The 21,429-nt window shown below is 44.4% G+C and overlaps 1 protein-coding gene across 2 annotated transcripts in view; it reads right to left on the bottom strand.

The window, feature by feature from the left end:
* LOC106580330 (atrial natriuretic peptide receptor 1) overlaps positions 1–21,429 on the bottom strand; it is a 56,205-nt gene that overhangs the window by 20,195 nt on the left and 14,581 nt on the right. For both annotated transcript variants that reach the window (XM_014161238.2, XM_014161228.2), the window contains exons 3-5: positions 9,964–10,151; positions 9,263–9,376; positions 6,757–6,892 (exon numbers count right to left, since the gene is read on the bottom strand). In XM_014161238.2, the coding sequence (XP_014016713.1) occupies positions 6,757–6,892; positions 9,263–9,376; positions 9,964–10,151 (438 nt within the window). The remainder of the gene's footprint in view (positions 1–6,756; positions 6,893–9,262; positions 9,377–9,963; positions 10,152–21,429) is intronic.

Raw genomic sequence — 21,429 nt, 5'->3', positions numbered from 1 at the left:
GGTACCACATGAGGGAAGAGGATGTCTTCCCTGTAACGCACAGCGTTGAGATTGACTGCAATGACAACAAGCTCAGTCCGATGATACTGTGACACACCGCCCCAGACCATGACGGAACCGCCACCTCCAAATTGATCCCGCTCCAGAGTACAGGCCTCGGTGTAACATTCATTCCTTTGACGATAAATGCAAATCCGACCATCACCCCTGGTGAGACAAAACCACGACTCGTCAATGAAGAGCACTTCTTGCCAGTCCTGTCTGGTCCAGCGACAGTGGCTTTGTGCCCATGGGCGACGTTGTTGCCGGTGATGTCTGGTGAGGACCTGCCTTACAACAGGCCTCTCTCAGAACTATTGCGGACAGTCTGTGCACAGATGGAGGGATTATGCGTTCCTGGTGTAACTCGGGCAGTTTTTGTTGCCATCCTGTACCTGTCCCGCATGTGTGATGTTTGGATGTACCGATCCTGTGCAGGTGCAGGTGTTACACGTGGTCTGCCACTGCAAGGATGATCAGCTGTCCGTCCTGTCTCCCTGTAGCGCTGTTTTAGGCGTCTCACAGTACGGACATTGCAATTTATTGCCCTGGCCACATCTGCAGTCCTATTGCCTCCTTGCAGCATGCCTAAGGCACATTCACGCAGATGAGCAGGGACCCTGGGCATCTTTCTTTTGGGGTTTTTCAGAGTCAGTAGAAAGGCCTCTTTAGTGTCCTAAGTTTTCAAATGTGTGACTTTAATTGCCTACCATCTGTAAGCTGTTAGTGTCTTAACGAAGCATGGGAAACAGCGTTGAAACCCTTTACAATGAAGATCTGTGAAGTTATTTGGATTTTTACAAATTATCTTTGAAAGACAGGGCCCTGAAAAAGGAACGTTTCTTTTTTTGTTGAGTTTATATTTGCATGTAACCAAATAATTTATTAAAATACACTGTTTTCCAATAAGGTCTACAGTAGTGTCACGTCCTGACCAGTATTAGGGATTATTTGTAATTGTAGTTTGGTCAGGACGTGGCAGAGGGTATTTGTTTTATGTGGTTCGGGGTGGTTGGTTGTTAACCTCTCTGGGCCAGTGGGACGCTTGCGTCCCACCTACTCAACAGTCAGTGTAATCCCGTGGCGCGATATTCAAATACCTTAGAAATGCTATTACTTCAATTTCTCAAACATATGACTATTTTAAACCATTTTAAAGACAAGAGTCTCGTTAATCTATCCACACTGTCTGATTTCAAAAAGGCTTTACAACGAAAGCAAAACATTAGATTATGTCAGCAGAGTACCCAGCCAGAAATAATCAGACACCCATTTTTCAAGCTAGCATATAATGTCACATAAACCCAAACCACAGCTAAATGCAGCACTAACCTTTGATGATCTTCATCAGATGACACTCCTAGGACATTATGTTATACAATACATGCATGTTTTGTTCAATCAAGTTCATATTTATATCAAAAACCAGCTTTTTACATTAGCATGTGACTAGCATGTGACTAGCATTCCCACCGAACACTTCCGATGAATTTACTAAATTACTCACGATAAACGTTCACAAAAAACATAATAATTATTTTAAGAATTATAGATACAGAACTCCTTTATGCACTCGCTATGTCCGATTTTAAAATAGCTTTTCGGTGAAAGCACATTTTGCAATATTCTGAGTAGATAGCCCGGCCATCACAGGCTAGCTATTTTGACACCCACCAAGTGTGGTACTCACCAAACTCCGATTTACTATTAGAAAAGTTTGATTACCTTTGCTGTTCTTCGTCAGAATGCACTCCCAGGACTTCTACTTCAATAACAAATGTTGGTTTGGTTCCAAATAATCCATAGTTATATCCAAATAGCGGTGTTTTGTTCGTGCCGTTCAAGACACTATCCGAAGGGTAAAGAAGGGTGACGCGCCCGACGCTTTTCGTGACAAAAAATTCAAAATATTCCATTACCGTACTTCGAAGCATGTCAAACGCTGTTTAAAATCAATTTTTATGCAATTTTTCTCGTAAAAAAGCGATAATATTCCGACCGGGAGTCGTTGTTTTCGTTCAAAGAGAGAGAAAGTAAACCTGGTGTCGGCTCGTGCACGCGCTTCCAGTCTCATTGTCCTCAGATCGACCACTTACTAAATGCGCTAATGTTTTTCAGCCATGGCCTGCAAAGCCACCATTCATCGTTCTGGCGCCTTCTGAGAGCCTATGGGAGCGTTAGAAAATGTCACGTTATGCCAGAGATCCCCTGTTTTGGTTAGAGATGATCAAGAAGGCCAAGATATAGTCAGAGAGAGCGCTTCCTGTTTGGAATCTTCTCAGGTTTTGGCCTGCCAAATGAGTTCTGTTATACTCACAGACACCATTCAAACAGTTTTAGAAACTTTAGCGTGTTTTCTATCCAAATCAAACAATTATATGCATATTCTAGTTACTGGGCAGGAGTAGTAACCAGATTAAATCGGGTACGTTTTTTATCCAGCCGTGCAAATACTGCCCCCTATCCCCAACAGGTTAATTAGGGTGTTTGGTTTGTTAGTTCTGGGTTTTGGGTATGTTCTAGGTTTGTATTTCTACGTTCTGTTTAGTTTTCTATGTTTAGGTTTGGGTGTTGGACTCTCAATTGGAGGCAGGTGTTTCTAGTTGCCTCTGATTGAGAGTCCTATATATAGGTTTGGGTTTGTGAGTTGTGGGAGATTAATTGCTGTGTATAGCTTTGTGCCTTACAAGCCTGTTTGTCGTCGCGTCGTCGTCGTCGTTGTTGTCGTCCTGTGTACGTGTTTTTGTTTTCAGTTTACCTTCTTATCCATAATAAAAAGAAGATGAGTACACATAACCCCGCTGTGTATTGGTCCACTTTCTCCGACGATGATTTCTCTCTATCTTCAGACGAAGAAGAATGTGACAAGTAGCCTCAACAGCACTCTGTAGGATAGCACTGTCATTGGTGTAGAGAGGAATATGCAGGAGGCAGTCGCAGGTTTAGAACTACTGAATTTATTTAAGCACCATAGATCAAGGCGGGACAAAACCCAAACGCTCTTGTGCTCAAAATATATCTTCATAAACAAAATGGCACAGGGTGAACCCAAAGTGAAAAATATAAAGTACTCAGGAAATAGTAGGAGAGCGTCCTCTCAGGAAAACAAATAACATTTACAATGACGGACAAAGACAAATGGCAGAGGGAGTATATATACAGTGATAGAGTGGGGATTGGAACCAGATGTGTGTAATGATGACGAGACAAGTCCGGGGTTGATGAGTGAAGACCGTTTGCCAGCAGTAGGTTCGGCAGCAGCTAGAAGGCCGGTCGACGCCGAACGCCTGAGCTGGACAGGAGGGGGAGCCAAACCGAAGGCTGGTGTGACATGCACCATGGTTTAGCTGGAGGACAACTAGTTTCCGTCCTCCTCTGGGTACATTTTACTTCAATACAAAACCTAGGAGGCTGGTGGTTCTCACCCGCTTACATAGACTTACACAGAAATGGCAACTTCCAGAGGACGTCGTCCAACCTATCAAAGGTCTTGCAGCATGAACTGACATGTTGTCCACCCAATTAAAGGATCAGATAATGAATCTATTACTGAAAGTATAAGCTACAGCTAGCTAGCACTGCTGTGCACAAAATGCGGTGAGTAGTTGACTCAAATAGAGAGAAAGACAATAGTTTAACCATTTTGAACAAATTAGCGAGAGAGCGAGAGCTAGCTATATTTCTTTTTTTTTACCTTTCACTTACTTAGCTAGCTAATGCAGCTAGCTAGTTTAGCATACTCAAACCCCCGGCTCAGAGAGGGATGCTATGTTACCTAGCTGGCTATGGCTATCCCACACTGGAACTCTTCCAGGTCAAGGTAAGCTTTTGGTTTTATTAATTTATTGCCACCGGGGCCCACCGGTGTAACTGCTAAACTGCTTGCTAACTGTACACTGTACTGCATAATTGTAGCAGGTTTACTAAGGCGTTAGTTCTAGTAGCTATGTTGTCTGGTCGTTAGCTAATATGGTGACAATGATGTAGGCTGTGTGTAGCGGTTAGCAGTTATGATATGAAAGTTTGACTTGGAAAAGTTTTTTTGCCAGGTCACAGACAGCTGATGTGTTGTGCACTGAAGTCCAGAATCGAAGGGAAAAGCTTAGAGGAGGAGAGCGCATAGACGCGATAAGAAATTATCCAACGATCAAAGGGATCATGCTGTATGTATATGGCTGCTATGAAAGTGAATTGTGTTTGTGGTGATCAGGAGTGTATTCAATCCGACGATTCTGTTGAAAAACCTTTCTTAAACGGAAGCAAATGGAACGAAACGGGAATAAACATACCTGAATTTGTCCAAAAGAAACTCTTGTTTGCAACTGTTGGACTAATGATTACACCCTAGATCAACTACACAGGCAAGATTGTCTGTCACATTGATTACAAACATTTCTCTCGACTTGTGCACCTAAGTTGTAAACTTTCATTCATAGGCTAGGTAGTAACCTCATGATGGGTATAGAGAACATTTGAGTATCATGTAGTAGCCTAAACCTATCGATGTTACATTGAGCTGGTTGAATGGAATATGAATGATAGTCATCTAATATGCTGTAATAGAAATACGGTCATGCTCATAAAACAAAAAAATAATCTTCCTCCCTCATCTTAAACGGCACCGACGGCTACTGGTGTAAACCTACACTATATATACAATAGTAGTGGATTCGGCTATTTCAGCCACACCCGTTCCTGACAGCTGTATAAAGTCGAGCACACTGCAATCTCCATCGACAAACATTGGCAGTAGAATGGTCTTACTGAAGAGCTCAGTGACTTTTAACGTGGCACTGTCATAGTTTTCTGACTTTCCAACAAGTCAGTTCGTCAAATTTCTTCCCTGCTAGAGCTGCCCCAGTCAACTGTTAGTGCTGTTATTGTGAAGTGGAAACTTCTAGGAGCAACAACGACTCAGCCGCAAAGTGTTAAACCACACAAGCACACAGAACGGGACCGGCGAGTGCTGAAACGCGTAGAGAGTAAAAATCCTCTGTCCTCGGTTGCAACACTCACTACCACGTTGCCTCTGGAAGCAATGTCAGCACAAGAACTGTTTGTTGGGAGCTTAATGAAATGGGTTTCCATGGCCGAGAGCCGCACACAAGCTTAAGATCAACACGCGCAATACCAAGTGTCGTCTGGAGTGGTGTAAAGCTTGCCACCATTGGACTCTGGAGCAATGGAAACGCGTTCTCTGGAGAGATGAATCACGCTTCACCATCGGACAGTCTACGGACGAATCTGGGTTTACCCCGTTTTCTCCCCAATTTCATGGTATCCAATTGGTAGTTACAGTCTTGTCTCATCGCTGCAACTCCCGTACGGACTCGGGAGAGGCAAAGGTCGAGAGCCGTGCGTCCTTCGAAACACAACCCAACCAAGCCGCACTGCTACTTGACACAATTCCCACTTAACCCGGAAGCCAGCCGCACCAATGTGTCTGAGGAAACACCGTGCACCTGGCGACCGTGTCAGCGTGCACTGCGCCCAGCCCGCCACAGGAGTTGCTAGTGCGCGATGAGACAAGGATATCCCTTCCGGCCAAACCCTCACCTAAACCAGACGACGGTGAGACAATTGTGCGCCGCCCCATGGGTCTCCCGGTCGCGGCCGGCTGCAACAGAGCCTGGACTCGAACCCAGAATCTCTAGTGCCACAGCTAGCACTGCAATGCAGTGCCTTAGACCACTGCACCACTCGAAAGGCCGTGAAGGGAAATCTTAACACTACAGCATACAATGACATTCTAGATGATTCTGTGCTTCCAACTTTGTGGCAATAGTTTGTGGAAGGCCCTTTCCTGTTTCATCATGACAATGCATGCCCCCGTGCACAAAGCAAGGTCCACACAGAAATGGTTTGTCGAGATTATTGTGGAAGAACTTGACTGTCCTGCACAGAGCCCTGACCTCAACCCCATCAAACACCTTTGGAATGAACTGGAACGCCGACTGCGAGCCAGAACCAATCGCCCAACATCAGTGCCCAACCTCAATAATGCTCCTGTGGCTGAATGGAACCAATTCTCTGCCACAATGTTCATAATCTATTGGAAAGCCTTCCAAGAACAGTGGAGGCTGTTGGAGTAGCAAAGGGAGGACCATCTCTATATTAATGCCTATGATGTTTTTTTTATGTTCGACGAGTAGTTGTCCACATACTTTTGGTAATGTAGTGTACTTGTCCAGTATGCTTTTGAGAGCCATATGACTTTTTATGGCCTGCAACTAAATCAATGTCTTGTCTTGAAGATCTCTTGAAGAGGTGTACATCTCATTTCAAAGGCACAAAGCACCCAATAGAAGAACCCAATAGGGACCCTCTGTCAATGGGGAGTATTGTTACATCGTGCTGGTTCTCTCTCATTCTGCCACAAATCACTCAATAATTAATCTGCTGAGAAATTGCAAGGAAGACATTGAATGTGTTGTTGTTACAGAACTACCTCCTCAAAGGTAGAAATGACAAGAGATCGTAAGCCAGAGCTCAGAGTTAATCCAGTGACATGGAACATTTTGTCTTCACACAAATCTTTTGAAATTGTCTCTGTGACAAAACGCAGACCTCTGTAGTCACCAGAGACAGAGCACAGAGCTAGTGCTAGACTGAAAACATGTTCACACATGTTCCGAAAAAGCCCTAGAACCTTTCTGACCCCTGATTCAATGGAATAAAGATCCAGGTTATGAACTGAGGTGCGTGGAGTGGACTGACCGTTGTAGGTGCGGTTCCACATCCTCCTGGTTACAGTTTTCCCCACAGGTCTGTCCTCTGGCGAGGTCATGGTCTCGTTCAGGGCGTGGGTGTACAGCATCAGCCCGTCGTAGAACCCTCCGGAGATTATGTTCATCTGCAGGGAAGCAAAAGGATATTGTAGAATAGTTAATAAATCTATCATCACCTATTTTTTTGAGATGGCTTAGATCAACCATACCATACATGTATTAATAGTACATCTATATCCCTCATCCAATATATATTATTTTCTATCATTAGAGAGCTACTGCGTATGTCTAGCTATATTTGTGCCACTGCCATGGAGAGCAGAACTTATTCTGCTAACTACTTGTCTCTTCTACAAGCTTCTCTATAGTGTTTGATATATTTCAAGTTAATGCCACTTTTCTATTTATCACAACTATAATTATTTTCTATCATCTCCGTACCTATTTCTACCCCTTTATTAATTTCACAATTCTGCCTGAGAAACAATTTCCTCTTCCATCTCGTCATCTCTCCAAACAATGGCCCCAAACCAAAAGAACTGTCCACATCAATCACAGAATGGAATATGAGGACAATAACCCACTCAGACAATTCATTCAGTTCAGTTGGATCAATTGGAAACGTACAGACACAATGTCCAGACAGGGTGAATGAGGACCAGGTAGACCAGGGCAGAGCTCTCATGCTCTGTGCCTCTCTCTCATCCTCCAGAGTCAGACCTGTCTATTTATTACATTAACTGCACTTAGTTGTCTGTTACAAGTGATTTATCGGCTTGTGAGGGGTGCCAGACAGCCCTGTCTGAAACCAGGACCAATGGCGAGTCTCCCTTCCTCCCGGGGATGGAATAGAAGCCCTGACGTACAATTCTGGATTTGTGTGTATCGAACGGGGAGGGCAGTTAGATGACGTGGCCTGTCAAGCTCTTTATTTTGCTTCCCCTCCTGAAGTGTAAATTGTCACTGATGCGAAAGCACACACATGCATGCAAGGACACACACCTCCATCCGGAGTCAGAGATGAACGATGGACTTGAAGGCAGTCAATCTACCATATTGAGGATACGTGGATGTATCGTGCCAATCTTTGTGAGTGTGTGTGTGTGTGTGTGCGCACACATGTGTTTCTCTCTCATCTCCTAAACAAGACACCAGTGATTCAGCTGCAGAAGCGTGTAGAATATCATCATTGTGCACCTTTGTAGGGAACATAATAAGAAGATAAGCTCCACTAACTAAATTAGCTTTTTCTTCCAAATTAAATTGAATCAATCGTCCAGGCATTGCACGCGAGCCAATTACGTATAAGCCTACTTATCGCAGCCTCTCCATCTTTCTACGCACAAATGCACAAACACACTCTCAGATGTGCAAACACCAATGAACTAGTACTACTGCTAAATGAACTAGTACTACTGCTAAATGAACTAGTACTACTGATAGTTCTTTGTATGTGTTGCTTTGCCTGTCAGATGTGGCTCAATCAAATGTTTCATAATGAGATGTTCTCTATAATATGATAGCCCTACACTGAGTGTACAAAACATAAGGAACACCTTCCTAATATTGAGTTGCACCCCTTTTGCCCTCAGAACAGCATCAATTTGTCGGGCATGGACTCTACAAGGTGTCAAAGCGTTCCACAGGGATGCTGGCCCTTGTTGACTCTAATGCTCCCCAAAGTTGTGTCAAGTTGGCTGGATGTCCTTTGGGTGGTGGACCCTTCTTGATACACACGGGAAACTGTTGAGCGTGAAAAACCCAGCAGCATTGCAGTTCTTGACACACTCAAACCGGTGCACCCGGCACCTAATACCATACCATGTTCAAAGGCACTTAAAACTTTTGTCTTACCCATTCATCCTCTGAATGGCACACATACACAATCCATGTCTCAGTTGTCTCAAGGCTTAAAAATCCTTCTTTAAACTGTATCCTCCCCTTCATCTACACTGATTGAAGTGAATTGAACAAGTGACATCAATAAGGGATCGTAGCTTTTACCTAGATTCACCTGGTCAGTCTATGTCAAGTTCATAATTTCTTGTACTCTCAGTGTATAGATTATTATACACAGTTTTATTCTGTGTAGATCTAAGTCTTCATGCCTTAGCATGTCTTCTCCTTCCTATTGCCTCAAGTCTGTGCCATTTTGGGATCAAGTTGTCTTTTTTTAATAAATACTCCTTTTGATCTCTCTCTCTCTCTCTCTCTCTCTCTCTCTCTCTCTCTCTCTCTCTCTCTCTCTCTCTCTCTCTCTCTCTCTCTCTCTCTCTCTCTCTCTCTCTCTCTCTCTCTCTCTCTCTCTCTCTCTCTCTCCAGAGTGAGTCACTCCTTTTTCACTCGCTCTTCATCTGCTTTGTTCTCTCTGCACGTTTTTCTCTCCTATTTCCTGCTTATAACCTTTTCTCTCTCTCCTTTCAGTTCTCGTCCTCTTGATCACCCACTGTCTTCCTGCAAGAGAGCACACACATACACACACTTCAGCCTCTTACCAGTGAGTCCTCCACCGTAAAGTTGAACATTCTCTTGGCATCTGTCTTCAGGTCCCTCACAAAATCTTTATATTCAGGGTTCTGTGGTTCTCTATAGGTCAGGATTTTCACACTCTGAGACAGACACAAAGAAAAAAAACGATTGTGATTCATAAGACAAAGGTTTCACTGAATTATACAGAATCATATGGGTTATGGCATTGGTTCCCAGACCATTAGGACCCACTTAAATCAGTGTCAACCTAAGCAAAATGACCACGACCCACCAGTAGGGCCGTATGTTGTGCACCACTGATGTACAGTACGTGCATCAGTTACATTTTCAAACCTCGGGCCCTTTGTTTTGCTCTTTCAGGCTTTGTGAGATGAGACTGATATCAACAAATTGATGGGATGTCATGAAACATATAGTTATGTTGCCTCTCTCCCCCTCGATGGAGAGTCTGTTACTCACTAGGGAATTGAGAAGAAAATTAAAGTACTTCACAGTGAGAGAATGGAAAATCAACAAGATTAGATTTGTCATCTCATCTGCCTGGCAGCACACTTAACACCAATGACAATCATGGGGAAACATAGGGACATCAAAATATGATTGCTTCAGGGCCTGCTGTGTAAGTCAGTGGAGAATACAGGAGATACCTGTTTCCAAGGTAATGATGGGAATGAGATGATACACTTGACTCTGATCCAAGGCTTACCTGGAAGGCCTCCTTGGCGACAAGGTCGTCTTGGTCCCCTCTGGCCCAGGGTTGAGCATTCTGGGAGTCCAGGCTGCGTCCAAACATGTCAATGTAGAAGAAAACAAACTCCTCCTGAGGAAGGCCTGCCCGCCGGAAGTGAACCATCAGCTGCCTGAACGTGTCCGGAGAGCAACACACAAACACCACTACGGGGGCAGAGAGAGAGAGAAAGGGTTATAAAGGGTTATAAAAAGACAATAGGAGTGTAATGATAGTTATTGCACATATGGTCAAATATAGTTTTTTCTTGCAAAATACACAACAACCCATAAAAATCCTGACTTTAAATTATAGACCTGTCTAATACATGTAGGAATAAGAACAATATTGTAAATGAATGAGAAATTTAACAAATTCTGAAGCAAAAGCATGTAAGGTAATATGTCAATTTTCTTTCAAGTGTATTCAACAAGCATCCTAAAAAGCATCCTTTAACCAGAGCATATAGATAGATGTAGGATCTTGATTTGATCACTCTTTTGTTGATGAGTATTTTCCTGCACAGCAGAAAAATAGTAGTGTATTCAAGGTATCAACCCCTACAAAAAAATGTCCAATAATTATAATACAGATAATAATTCACATTTCCTGTTGCTGCAGGGTTATTTGCCTGCTGTAGCAAACTGGCTCAAATTAAGATCCCGCATCTGTAACAATGTGACAGGTCTTCAATGTAGTTCATCCTGCAGGCCAATGTTGTGTGAGCAGAATGAGAAAAGCAAAAACACATGTCTAGCTAAATAGATCAGGTTAAGAATCTCTTAATTGTATTTGAAATGCTTTATTAGTCACTCTGGTTAGCCTAGTCACACTTATCATCATACAGATGTAGGATTTTAGCTAATTTGAGCAAGTCTCCAACAGCAGGAAAATAATCCGGTAGCAACAGGAACTGTTCATTATTATGTGGATTATAATTAATGGACATTTTTGTAGTCGATACATTTTTCGTAAAGGAAAATCAATCCTGAAATATCAAAGTGGAAATTACAAACTTTTGAATCCTTTTTAAAGCTGAAATACACTACCAAGTTTAACATTTCCTGCAACAGGGTGATCAAATTAAGATCTTACATCTGTATGATGAGAAAATAATACACTAAACGCTTCAAATAACTGATTACATTTTTTAATTAGTGAATTTTAAACCAGCAAACACTGCAATCCTTGGGACCGGGAGTTGTGCACCTCTTAGGCCAAGGGCTTATTGTGTCAACCACCCATTTACCATGCATCAATATCCTAATCGGATTGACCCAGTACAATGAGAGCATAGAGGACCATCTATTTATTTTCCTTACACAACAACCACTGGCCACATGACATCTAGATAAACAGACAAACAAGACAGACCAACACCTAATAGGCACTTCAAATCACACTTTTTTCAAAGACACACACTTCTTTAAGACTGTTGAAAAAGCATTCCAGGTGAAGCTGGTTGAGAGAATGCCAAGAGTGTGCAAAGCTGTCATCAAGGCAAATGAGGGCAACTTTGAAGAATCTCAAATATAAAAGATATTTTGATTTGTTTAACACTTTTGTGGTTACTAAATGATTCCATATGTGTTATTTCATAGTTTTGATGTCTTCACTATTATTCTACAATGTAGAAAATAGTAAAAATAAACAAGAAACATTGAATTAGTAGGTGTGTCCAAACTTTTGTCTGGTATTGTATGTGAATGAGATATTTTTGTATTTCATTTTCAATAAGTTTGCTTAAATTTCACAAAACGTGTTCACTTTGTAATTATGGGGTATTTATTGTGTGTAGATGGGTGAGAGAAAAAAAGTATTTAGTTCATTATAAATTCAGGCTTTAACACAACGAAATATGGAAAAATATCAAGGGGTATGAATACTTTCTGAAGGTACGGTAAATAGGGGTAATGAGAGAAAGGAAGGGGGACAGTCAATGTTAGCCCGCAGGCTAACTGTGCTGCGGTATAGTAGTGCCTGTGGCAGTGTGTCAAAGACAGTGATCTGAAATAGGGCTCTATTAGCTCTATGATCAGCTCTGCTCCCATCAAGAGCTTAACTGTCTCGGTCAGACCCTTCATTAGCCTGGGTAATTACTGCAGGCTGCCAAGTACCTGCCATGGCAGCACACGGTAAGTGTGTGTGGATGTCAAACCGTGTTCAGCATTCTCTGTGCGCCATTGTGTTAGTTTTGCCTGGTCCAAAAACAACTCTTAAGCCCTATACCCCATAAGCAAGTTGTGCTGCTGTGATCCTGTGTGGGCTGTTCTAGTACAGGTAGATCTAGGCTTATCTAGTCTAGTCTATTCTAACGTGTCATAGTGTATTGTGTTCTGGGCTGGTCAGGTCTGATGGGTTATTGTGTTATGGTCTACTTAGGGTCTTGTCCAATGACGGACTGGCCATCTGGAGCACTGGGAGTTTTCCCGGTGGGTCGCTTGATAATTGGGGCCGATGCAACGCAAAATATAAATAACCCCAACCCCCGCTTAAATAAAAATAACCAAGTGCTCTGTGTCTAACTGGCCCAGGCAAGTGGGCTGCCGGCCCACTGACACTGCGGTTGGGTATTACATCTGTCAGCCTCTCTCTTCCAGCCAATTACTTTTGGTCCAGTCAATTCTAACTTTACCTGAGCCCCGCCCCTTTCCCATCTCTGTTAAGTGGTGACATTTGGATAAATAGTGTAGTGGAGCAAGATGGCCAAACAAAAAGAGAAAAACGTAAAGGTGGTGCTGAAAAGCGGAGAAAGAAGAGTCCCTTGAGGCTGATGCAGCCAAATGTTTTAAAATAACAAATTATTCATTTGGCGCCATTACCAGTCAATCATCTCAGCCTAGTGAGCCTGAAGGCACTGGCAGCAGAGAAAAGAGAGAGCAGCCCATTGAGCCTAGCGATACCAGTTCAACTGTTAGTCAAGGTTTGCAGCTGAAGCGGTAAGACAGAAGACAATAGGGATAAGAAAAGCAATGTTTGGGTTTCGCTAGCTGGCTATTTAGCTATATCGGGTGCCTCTTGTTGAAACAAGCGCTCGTCAATGTCACTTTTCGTGAACCGACCAATCACAGCCTGGATGGGGTGGGACATTAAAAAAAGGTTGACGTGCTACAGTAAACTTTCAAAATGTTGAACTCATTGTTATGCATGAATGGTTATGATTAATGACAAGTTAGTACTTAGCATTAACAAATTAGAGACTAACCACCAATGAAATGTAGACCATTTTTCTTGCACAAGGATTTAATGATGGAACAAAACCTACAAAAATTATAAATGTTGGTTGTGTATTTCTTAAACTGCTGTATTGTCCAATTGGAATTAATATTATACTAGTGGTATATAGTATACTATTACATGAAATTATGAATATACTAACATTATGTAATTAATATTAATATTATACTAACATTCTACTATTATATTAACATTCTACTTTTTATTTAACATTATAATATTATATTAATATACTAATTTATACTAATTACTCATCCAAGTTGAGGATAGTGCATCTGCAGTGGACAGATGTAGATTGAGCCAGAGCCAGGATGCCACTGCCACCACAATTTTTGATTATTTTAAGAGGCCGAAGTCAGGGGACCTAGATATGTTTTTTAGTTTCCACCACCTACAAAAGTGTGAAAAGTCTGAAGGTTTTCTTTTGTAAAGATGGGACCAACTGGAAGTGGCTGTCATACAGTGAAGAGAACCATGCTTTCTTCTGTTTCATTTGTATGGCATTTGCAAAGCCCACAGAGAACAGCCCTTTCATGAATGGAATGTCAGACTGGAAGCATATCCATCAGAGAGTGAAAGAGCATTATGCACAGAGATTATGCTGAGGCCAACTTTCTAAGGTCCTCCAAAGGTAACATTGAGAGCCTGTTCATCGGCAGTCTGACGTCTGCTGATAGAGAGCAAGTGAACAGAAGAAGGCAAGTGCTAGAGGGCATTATAGATGTTATTAAAGTCATAGGCAAGAAGGATCTGAGCTACAGAGGCATGCAGTCTGAAGCAGCTTATACGCTAGATGACAGCAGCATTGACCATGGCAACTTTTTAGAGATGATCATTCTGCTGGGAAAGTACGACCTGTATATGAAAGAGCATACAGAAAAGCAAAACACTCCATGAGTCTGGGTCAAGAGGGGACAGAGGCTCTCTAATCACTCTATTATCAAAGACTACCATCGATAACGTCATTACCAATACCACCATCCAACACACAATACAGGCCACCATAGCAAGTGAAATCCAGGAAGCTGGCATGTTTTCAGTCCAGATTGACACTACACAGGACATTACAACACAAGATCAATGCTCTGTCATAGTCAGATATGTGACGAACGTCATCCATGAGAGGCTTGTGGCTGTGGTGAAATGCGAGGCATCCACTGGACAATACTTTGTCCAGGTACTGAGTGAAGTCCTGGAAAACATGAAGCTTGACATCAGCAAATGCATTGGCAATTCCACTGATGGAGCCTCTAGTGTAAAGGCTTATCTGCCTTGCTCTCTGAAAAGTCCACCAATCAAGTGCATGTGTGGTGCTTGCACACATTTTGAACCTTGTTTTGGCAGACAGAACAGAGAGCGTCTTGGCAAGTGGGTCACTTTTTTCTCCTGTTAACAACATAGCTGTGTTCTTCCGTGAATCCTACCAGAGGATGAACATTTGCTGCGAAGGAGAGCAAGGACACAAGACACAGACATCTTGCTCCAATTGGAGAGACACACTGGTGGGATAAAGACAGTGCCTTAAAGAAGGTCTTTGGAGGTTTTGGAAATCCAGATGAGGGACTCTATGTTGATGTCCTTCTCACTTTTTCAACCATACAAGATCAGAAAAACATAAACACTACTGCACGTGTCAAGGCACAAGGATACATTTAGGGGTTGCTGAAGTATGAAACAATACTTACAGCTCAGATATTCCTCAGAATATTTCAGGTCACCTCACCAGTCTCAAAATATCTTCAAACAAGTGGAATGGACATTCTATCTGCGCATCGTATGTGTCACACCCTGATCTATTTCACCTGTCCTTGTGCTTGTCTCCACCCCGTCCAGGTGTCGCTTTTTAACCCCGGTGTATATATCCCTGTGTTTCCTGTCTCTCTGTGCCAGTTCGTCTTGTTTGTCAAGTCAACCAGCGTTTTTGTGTCTCAGCTCCTGCTTTTCCCAGTCTCTCTTTTCTCGCCCTCCTGGTTTTGACCCTTGCCTGTCCTGACTCTGAGCCCGCCTGCCTGACCACCCTGCCTGCCCCTGACCTCAAGCCTGCCTATCGCCTGGTACTGTTTGGACTGACCTGGTTTATGAACTCTCGCCTGTACCCGACCTGCCTTTTGCCTACCCCTTTTGTTATAATAAATATCGGAGCTCAACCATCTGCATCCTGTGTCTGCATTTGGGTCTCGCCTGGTGTCCTGATAGTACGAACTGGCCATGACAGACCTAGCAGACATTGACCAGCTCTGTCATGTTGTCTCCCTGCAGGGAGCCACCATTGGGAGGCAGGACCTTTTTGAAGGGCTTCGTTCCCTGACGGAACGCCATGACCAAGGGTTTCTACAAGGGTTTCTACACCTGTTTTTACATGTGCTTCTACACCTGCATTGCTTGCTGTTTGGAGTTTTAGGCTGGGTTTCTGTACAGCACTTTGTGACATCAGCTGATATAAGAAGGGCTGTTTTCTGTACAGCACTTTGTGACATCAGCTGATATAAGAAGGGCTGTTTTTACACGTGCTTCTACACCAGCATTGCTTGCTGTTTGGAGTTTTAGGCTGGGTTTCTGTACAGCACTTTGTGACATCAGCTGATATAAGAAGGGCTTTATAAATAGATTTGATTGATTGATTGATTGGTTTAAGGCAATAATGGATAAAATCCGTGAAGCAGCTCATAGGCAGCACACCACATCTCAGACCTCCCAACCACCCAGTAACCGTTCCACTAGTTGTGGATTGGTTCAATCTACCCCGGCTCCCCGAGAACCCCACTTACCTCCTCCGGAGCGTTATGCAGGTGATCCTGGTACCTGCCGGGCATTCCTTTCCCAGTGCTCCCTCATTTTCGAACTCCAGCCCTCTTCGTTCCCGTCGGACCGATCGAAGATAAGAAAGTGAATTTAATCACGCTAATGTCCGGAAGGGCGCTCTCCTGGGCGACGGCTGTGTGGGAGGAGCAATCCGCTGTGTGCCATAGCCTTGAGGAATTTATGGCAGAGGTGAGGAAGGTTTTTGATTCTCCGGTGCCCGGGAGGGAGGCGGCTCGAAAACTACTGCAGGTATGTCAGAACTCCCGTAGTGTGGCAGACTACGCAGTAGATTTTTGCACATTGGCTGTCGAGAGTTCCTGGAATCCGGAGGCTCTGTTCGACACCTTCCTCCACGGACTGTCAGAGGGGATAAAGGACGAGCTCGCGGCTTGGGAAATACCACTGGACCTTGATTCCCTCATCGCCCTTTCGATTAGGATTGATGGGGGCCTATGAGAACGCTGGTGTGAGAGGAGGTCGGGCCTCGGGAACACTCGTTCATCTGTTGATGCTGGCGCACGCCCTAAGGAATCCGGAAATCCCCAAAGTGTGTATTTCCGAGAAGAGCCGAAAACACCCGAGGTTCCTCGAGAATCATCGGTGACGGGTGAGTTGGATATTCAAGCCCATGCAAATGGGGAGAGCTAGATTATCGGTTGGGGAACGCTCGCGTAGGCTGAGTTCTAATTGTTGTCTGTACTGTGGAGGTATGGGACATTATATAGCCACCTGCGTGTTAAGAAACCATTTTCTCTAGTGGGTACAAGTACTCTGGTGAGCCAGATTGGGAGTCCCCTAATTCACATCACCCGTACACCTTTTTTTGTGATTCTGCTGTGGGGAGACCAGTCTAAGATCAGTCTAAGTCAGTCTAACCTGTATCTGAACGGGCACTGTGCTATGGGTGACTCTTCCAATTGAGCAATGACTCTGGTGCTGATGAAAGTGTTATGGATGCTACCATGGTTTTTGAATTAAGTATTCTCACCCAACCTCTCTCTGTCCCCATGGATGCAAGGGCACTGGACGGCCGCTCAATTAGAAGAGTCACCCATAGCACAGTGCCCGTTCAGATAGGGGTTTCAGGAAACCACAGTGAGACCATCGATTCACCCCATGTTCCTGTTGTTCTGCGATTTTCTTGGCTCCAAAAACACAACCCTGTTATTGACTGGACCACGAGCTCCATCCTGGGTTGGAGCCCGTTTTGTCATTCCCATTGCCTTAAAGCGGCACAGCCGTCCCCGAGACGTCCTCCTCAGGACGTAAGCAAAGCCTCGGATGTCTCTGCCGTTCCCACTGAGTACCATGACCTCCTGGAGGTATTCAGTAAGGCATGTGCTACTTCTCTTCCCCCGCACCGTCCTTATGATTGTGCCATTGATTTTTCCAAGCTGGACCTTCAAAATGCCTACCAGCTGGTTTGGATACGCGAAGGAGATGAGTGGAAGACAGCATTTAACACAGCCAGTGGACATTATGAGTACCAGGTCATGCCAATGTGCTCCGGGACATGCTAAATCGTTTTGTGTTCGTCTACCTTGACGTCATCATGTTTTTTTCCCGGTCTGCCCAAGGACACGTTCTCCATGTCAGAAACGTCCTTCAGTGCCTCCTGGAGAACCAGTTGTTTGTGAAAGCCGAGAAGTTTGAGTTCCACCGCTCTATAATCTCCTTTCTAGGATATGTCATTGCTGGTGGAAATGTCCAAATGGACCCTGAAAAGGTGAAAGCAGTGGTAGATTGGCCTCAACCTACGTCCAGAGTGCAGTTACGTTTCCTGGGGTTCACTAACTTCTACCACCGTTTAATTCGGGGCTACAGCACCCTGGTGGCCCCCCTCTCTGCACTCACCTCTCCCAAAGTACCGTTCACATGGTCTCCAGCTGTTGACAGAGCCTTTGTGGACCTGAAGCATCGGTTCAACACAGCACCAATCCTCGTCCATCCGGACCAGTCCAATCAATTTGTGGTGGAGGTTGATGCTTCTGATGTTGGAGTGGGGGCCATCCTATCCCAGCGATCTGCCCAGGACCAAAAGCTCCACCCCTGTGCCTTCCTGTCCCATCGTCTCAATCCTGCAGAAAGGAACTACGACGTAGGCAACTGAGAACTTCTGGCGGTCAAGATGGCGCTGGAAGAGTGGAGGCACTGGCTAGAAGGAGCAGAACAGCCATTTTTGGTTTGGACCGACCATAAAAATGTGGAATATCTCCGTACAGCCAAGTGCCTTAACTCAAAGCAGGCCCGGTGGGCTTTGTTATTTACAAGATTCAACTTCACCATATCCTACTGCCCAATGTCCAAAAATGTGAAGCCTGACTCCCTCTCCCGCCTATACAGTTCCTCTGCCACACCCTCGGTCTCCGAAACCATTCTCCCCACCTCATGCCTTGTGGCTAATGTGGGTTGGGGTATTGAAACCTTGGTTCGCAAGGCACAGCGTTCCCAGCCTGAACCTGAAGGGAGCCCGGCTAACCAGTTGTTTGTCCCAGACACAGTCTGGTCCAGGGTCCTAGAATGGGCTCATTCCTCCAGGCTGACCTGTCATCCAGGTTCCTGTCGAACCCTAGCCTTCCTCCAACAATGTTTCTGGTGGCCCACAATGGTTACTGACATTTCTGCGTTCGTCGCCGCATTCACTGTGTGTGCTCAGAACAAGACTCCATGGCAAGCTCCTTCTGGCCTCCTTCAGCCACTACCTGTTCCTCATCGTCCCTGGTCCCATATCTCTCTGGACTTTGTCACTGGGCTTCCTCCGTCTGATGGCAACACTGTCATTCTGACGGTAGTGGATCGCTCCTCCAAGGCCACCCATTTCATCCCTCTCCCCAAACTACCCTCTGCCAAGGAGACGGCCCAGCTCATGGTGCCGCATTGGGCTACCGCATTGGGCAGAGGGTATGGCTTTCCACACGGGACCTGCCCCTTCGGGTGGAGTCCCGCAAACTGTCCCTCCGTTTCATTGGTCATTTTCCCATCTCTAGAGTCCTTAGTTCCACTGCTGTCCGTCTCTTGTTATCCCCGTACCCTCCGTATTCACCCTACTGCCCATGTGTCTAGGATTAAGCCCGTGTCTCACAGCTCTTTGTCTTCTGTCTCCAGGTTCACCCCTCCTCCCCGTGTCATCGATGGCCATCCGGCATACACGGTAAAATGCCTCCTGGGTGTTCGACCACAGGGCAGGGGTATCCAGTACCTGGTTGACTGGGAGGGTTATGGCCCGGAGGAGAGGTGCTGGGTTCCTGGATCCAGCCCTCATCGCCGACATCCCAGCCAACCAGGTATGCGCCCAGGTAGGACACCAGGTGGTGCCCCTAGAGGGTGCGGTACTGTCACACCCTGATCTGTTTCACCTGTCCTTGTGCTTCTCTCCACCCCCTCCAGGTGTTGCTTATTATCCCGGTGTATTTATCCCTGTGTTTCCTGTCTCTCTGTACCAGTTCGTCTTGTTTGTCAAGTCAACCAGCGTTTTTGTGTCTCAGCTCCTGCTTTTCACAGTCTCTCTTTTCTCGCCCTCCTGATTTTGACCTTTGCCTGTCCTGATTCTGAGCCTGCCTGCCTGACCACTCTGCCTGCCCCTGACCTCGAGCCTGCCTATCGCCTGGTACTGTTTGGACTGACCTGGTTTATGAACTCTCCACCATCTGCCTCCTGTGTCTGCATTTGGGTCTCGCCTGGTGTCCTTATAGTATGGTTGTGTCTACAGAGGAGCAGCTGAAAGGAATGGCAAGAGAAAAAGTCAAGGCAGCTGCAGACACATTTGTTCAATGGGCCAACAGGAAGTCGTAGGAACGGGATAAGGAAACAGAGCTGGAGTTAGAGACCACTCTGCCAACGAAAAGAGCTCGAAATAAGAAAACCATGCCTGGAGAAATGGCACAATATGAGGCATTTACTGGGGCAGACAGTGCATACAGGATTGGCATCCATAATCAATTTCTTGATACAGGTATAGATAACGTCCATCTGCGATTTCTGAGTAATGGTACTTTGTATGCCGACATGGCTCTTCTGGACCCTAAACTTTAGTCAGCTAACATCCAGTGCCAGTGGCCTTCCACAGACAGTCCTTCAAGAACTAAGCAAATGTTTGATAAAATTTGACAGCAGAGCAACGGTGGCCAATTTACAGAGTGAGCTCATGGCAGAACAGTGGACCAGGTTAAAACCTGTTGGGGATAGGGGGCAGTATTTGCACGGCCGGATAAAAAACGTACCCGATTTAATCTGGTTACTACTCCTGCCCAGTAACTAGAATGTGCATATAATTAGTAGATTTGGATAGAAAACACTCTAAAGTTTCTAAAACTGTTTGAATGGTGTCTGTGAGTATAACAGAACTCATATGGCAGTCAAAACCCTGAGACAAATCCTAACAGGAAATGGAAATCTGATGTGTGGAATCACTTCAAACCTTTGCCATTGAAACACACAGGGACTTATTAATCATTTAGCACTTCCTAAGGCTTCCACTGGATGTTGACAGTCTTTACAAAGTGGTTTGAGTCTTCTATGGTAGAAACTGACCCAAAGAGAGGCTTGGGAAGTTGGTCACAGGGGGAGGGCCATTTACTACTATGACGTGGGCGCCCATGGCTACCCTCCCCTTTCGAAACGTTTAGTAAGACAATGCAATCGTCCGCCTTGAATATTATTGAAGCTCTGGTTGAAAAAGGCCCTAAAGATTTATGTTATACAACGTTTGACATGTTTGAACGAACGTAAATATATATTTTTTGCACATTAGTGACGACAAGTCCCGCGCGCTTCAGTACATTGGGACATAAATTATTAACTTTTTCGAACAAAACTACATTTGTTGTGGACCTGGGATTCCTGGAAGTGCCTTCTGATGAAGATAATCAAAGGTAAGGGAATATTTACGATAGTATTTTTGATTTTAGATGGTTCCAAGATGGCGCTAACATGTATCGCCTAGCCTATTTTTCTGAGCATACCACGTCGTTTATTGCAAAGTGTATTCCCAGTAAAGTTATTTTTAAATCTGGCAATGCGGTTGCATTCACGAGATATTAATCTATAATTCTTTGAATGACAATATTACATTTTAACAATGTTTTCGAATAGTAATTTTGTAAATTGTAGCGCTGATTCACCCGAAGCATTTGAGGGAAAATATTTTATGAACGTCACGCGCCGATGTAAAATGCTGTTTTTATATATAAATATGAACTTTATCGAACAAAAAATGCATATATTGTGTAACATGATGTCCTAGGAGTGTCATCTGATGAAGATTGTCAAAGGTTAGTGCTGCATTTAGCTGTGTTTTGGGTATTTGTGATGCATCTAGTTGCTTTGAAAATGGCAGTGTGATTTTTTTGGCAGGGTACTCTCCTGACATAATCTAATGTTTTGCTTTTGCTGTAAAGCCTTTTTGAA

Source organism: Salmo salar, chromosome ssa02 (genome assembly GCF_905237065.1).
Source record: "Salmo salar chromosome ssa02, Ssal_v3.1, whole genome shotgun sequence".
In the NCBI taxonomy this organism is placed as follows: domain Eukaryota; kingdom Metazoa; phylum Chordata; class Actinopteri; order Salmoniformes; family Salmonidae; genus Salmo; species Salmo salar.
Note: the sequence above shows the minus strand (reverse complement) of the source record. Positions and strands in the feature narration are given on the sequence as shown.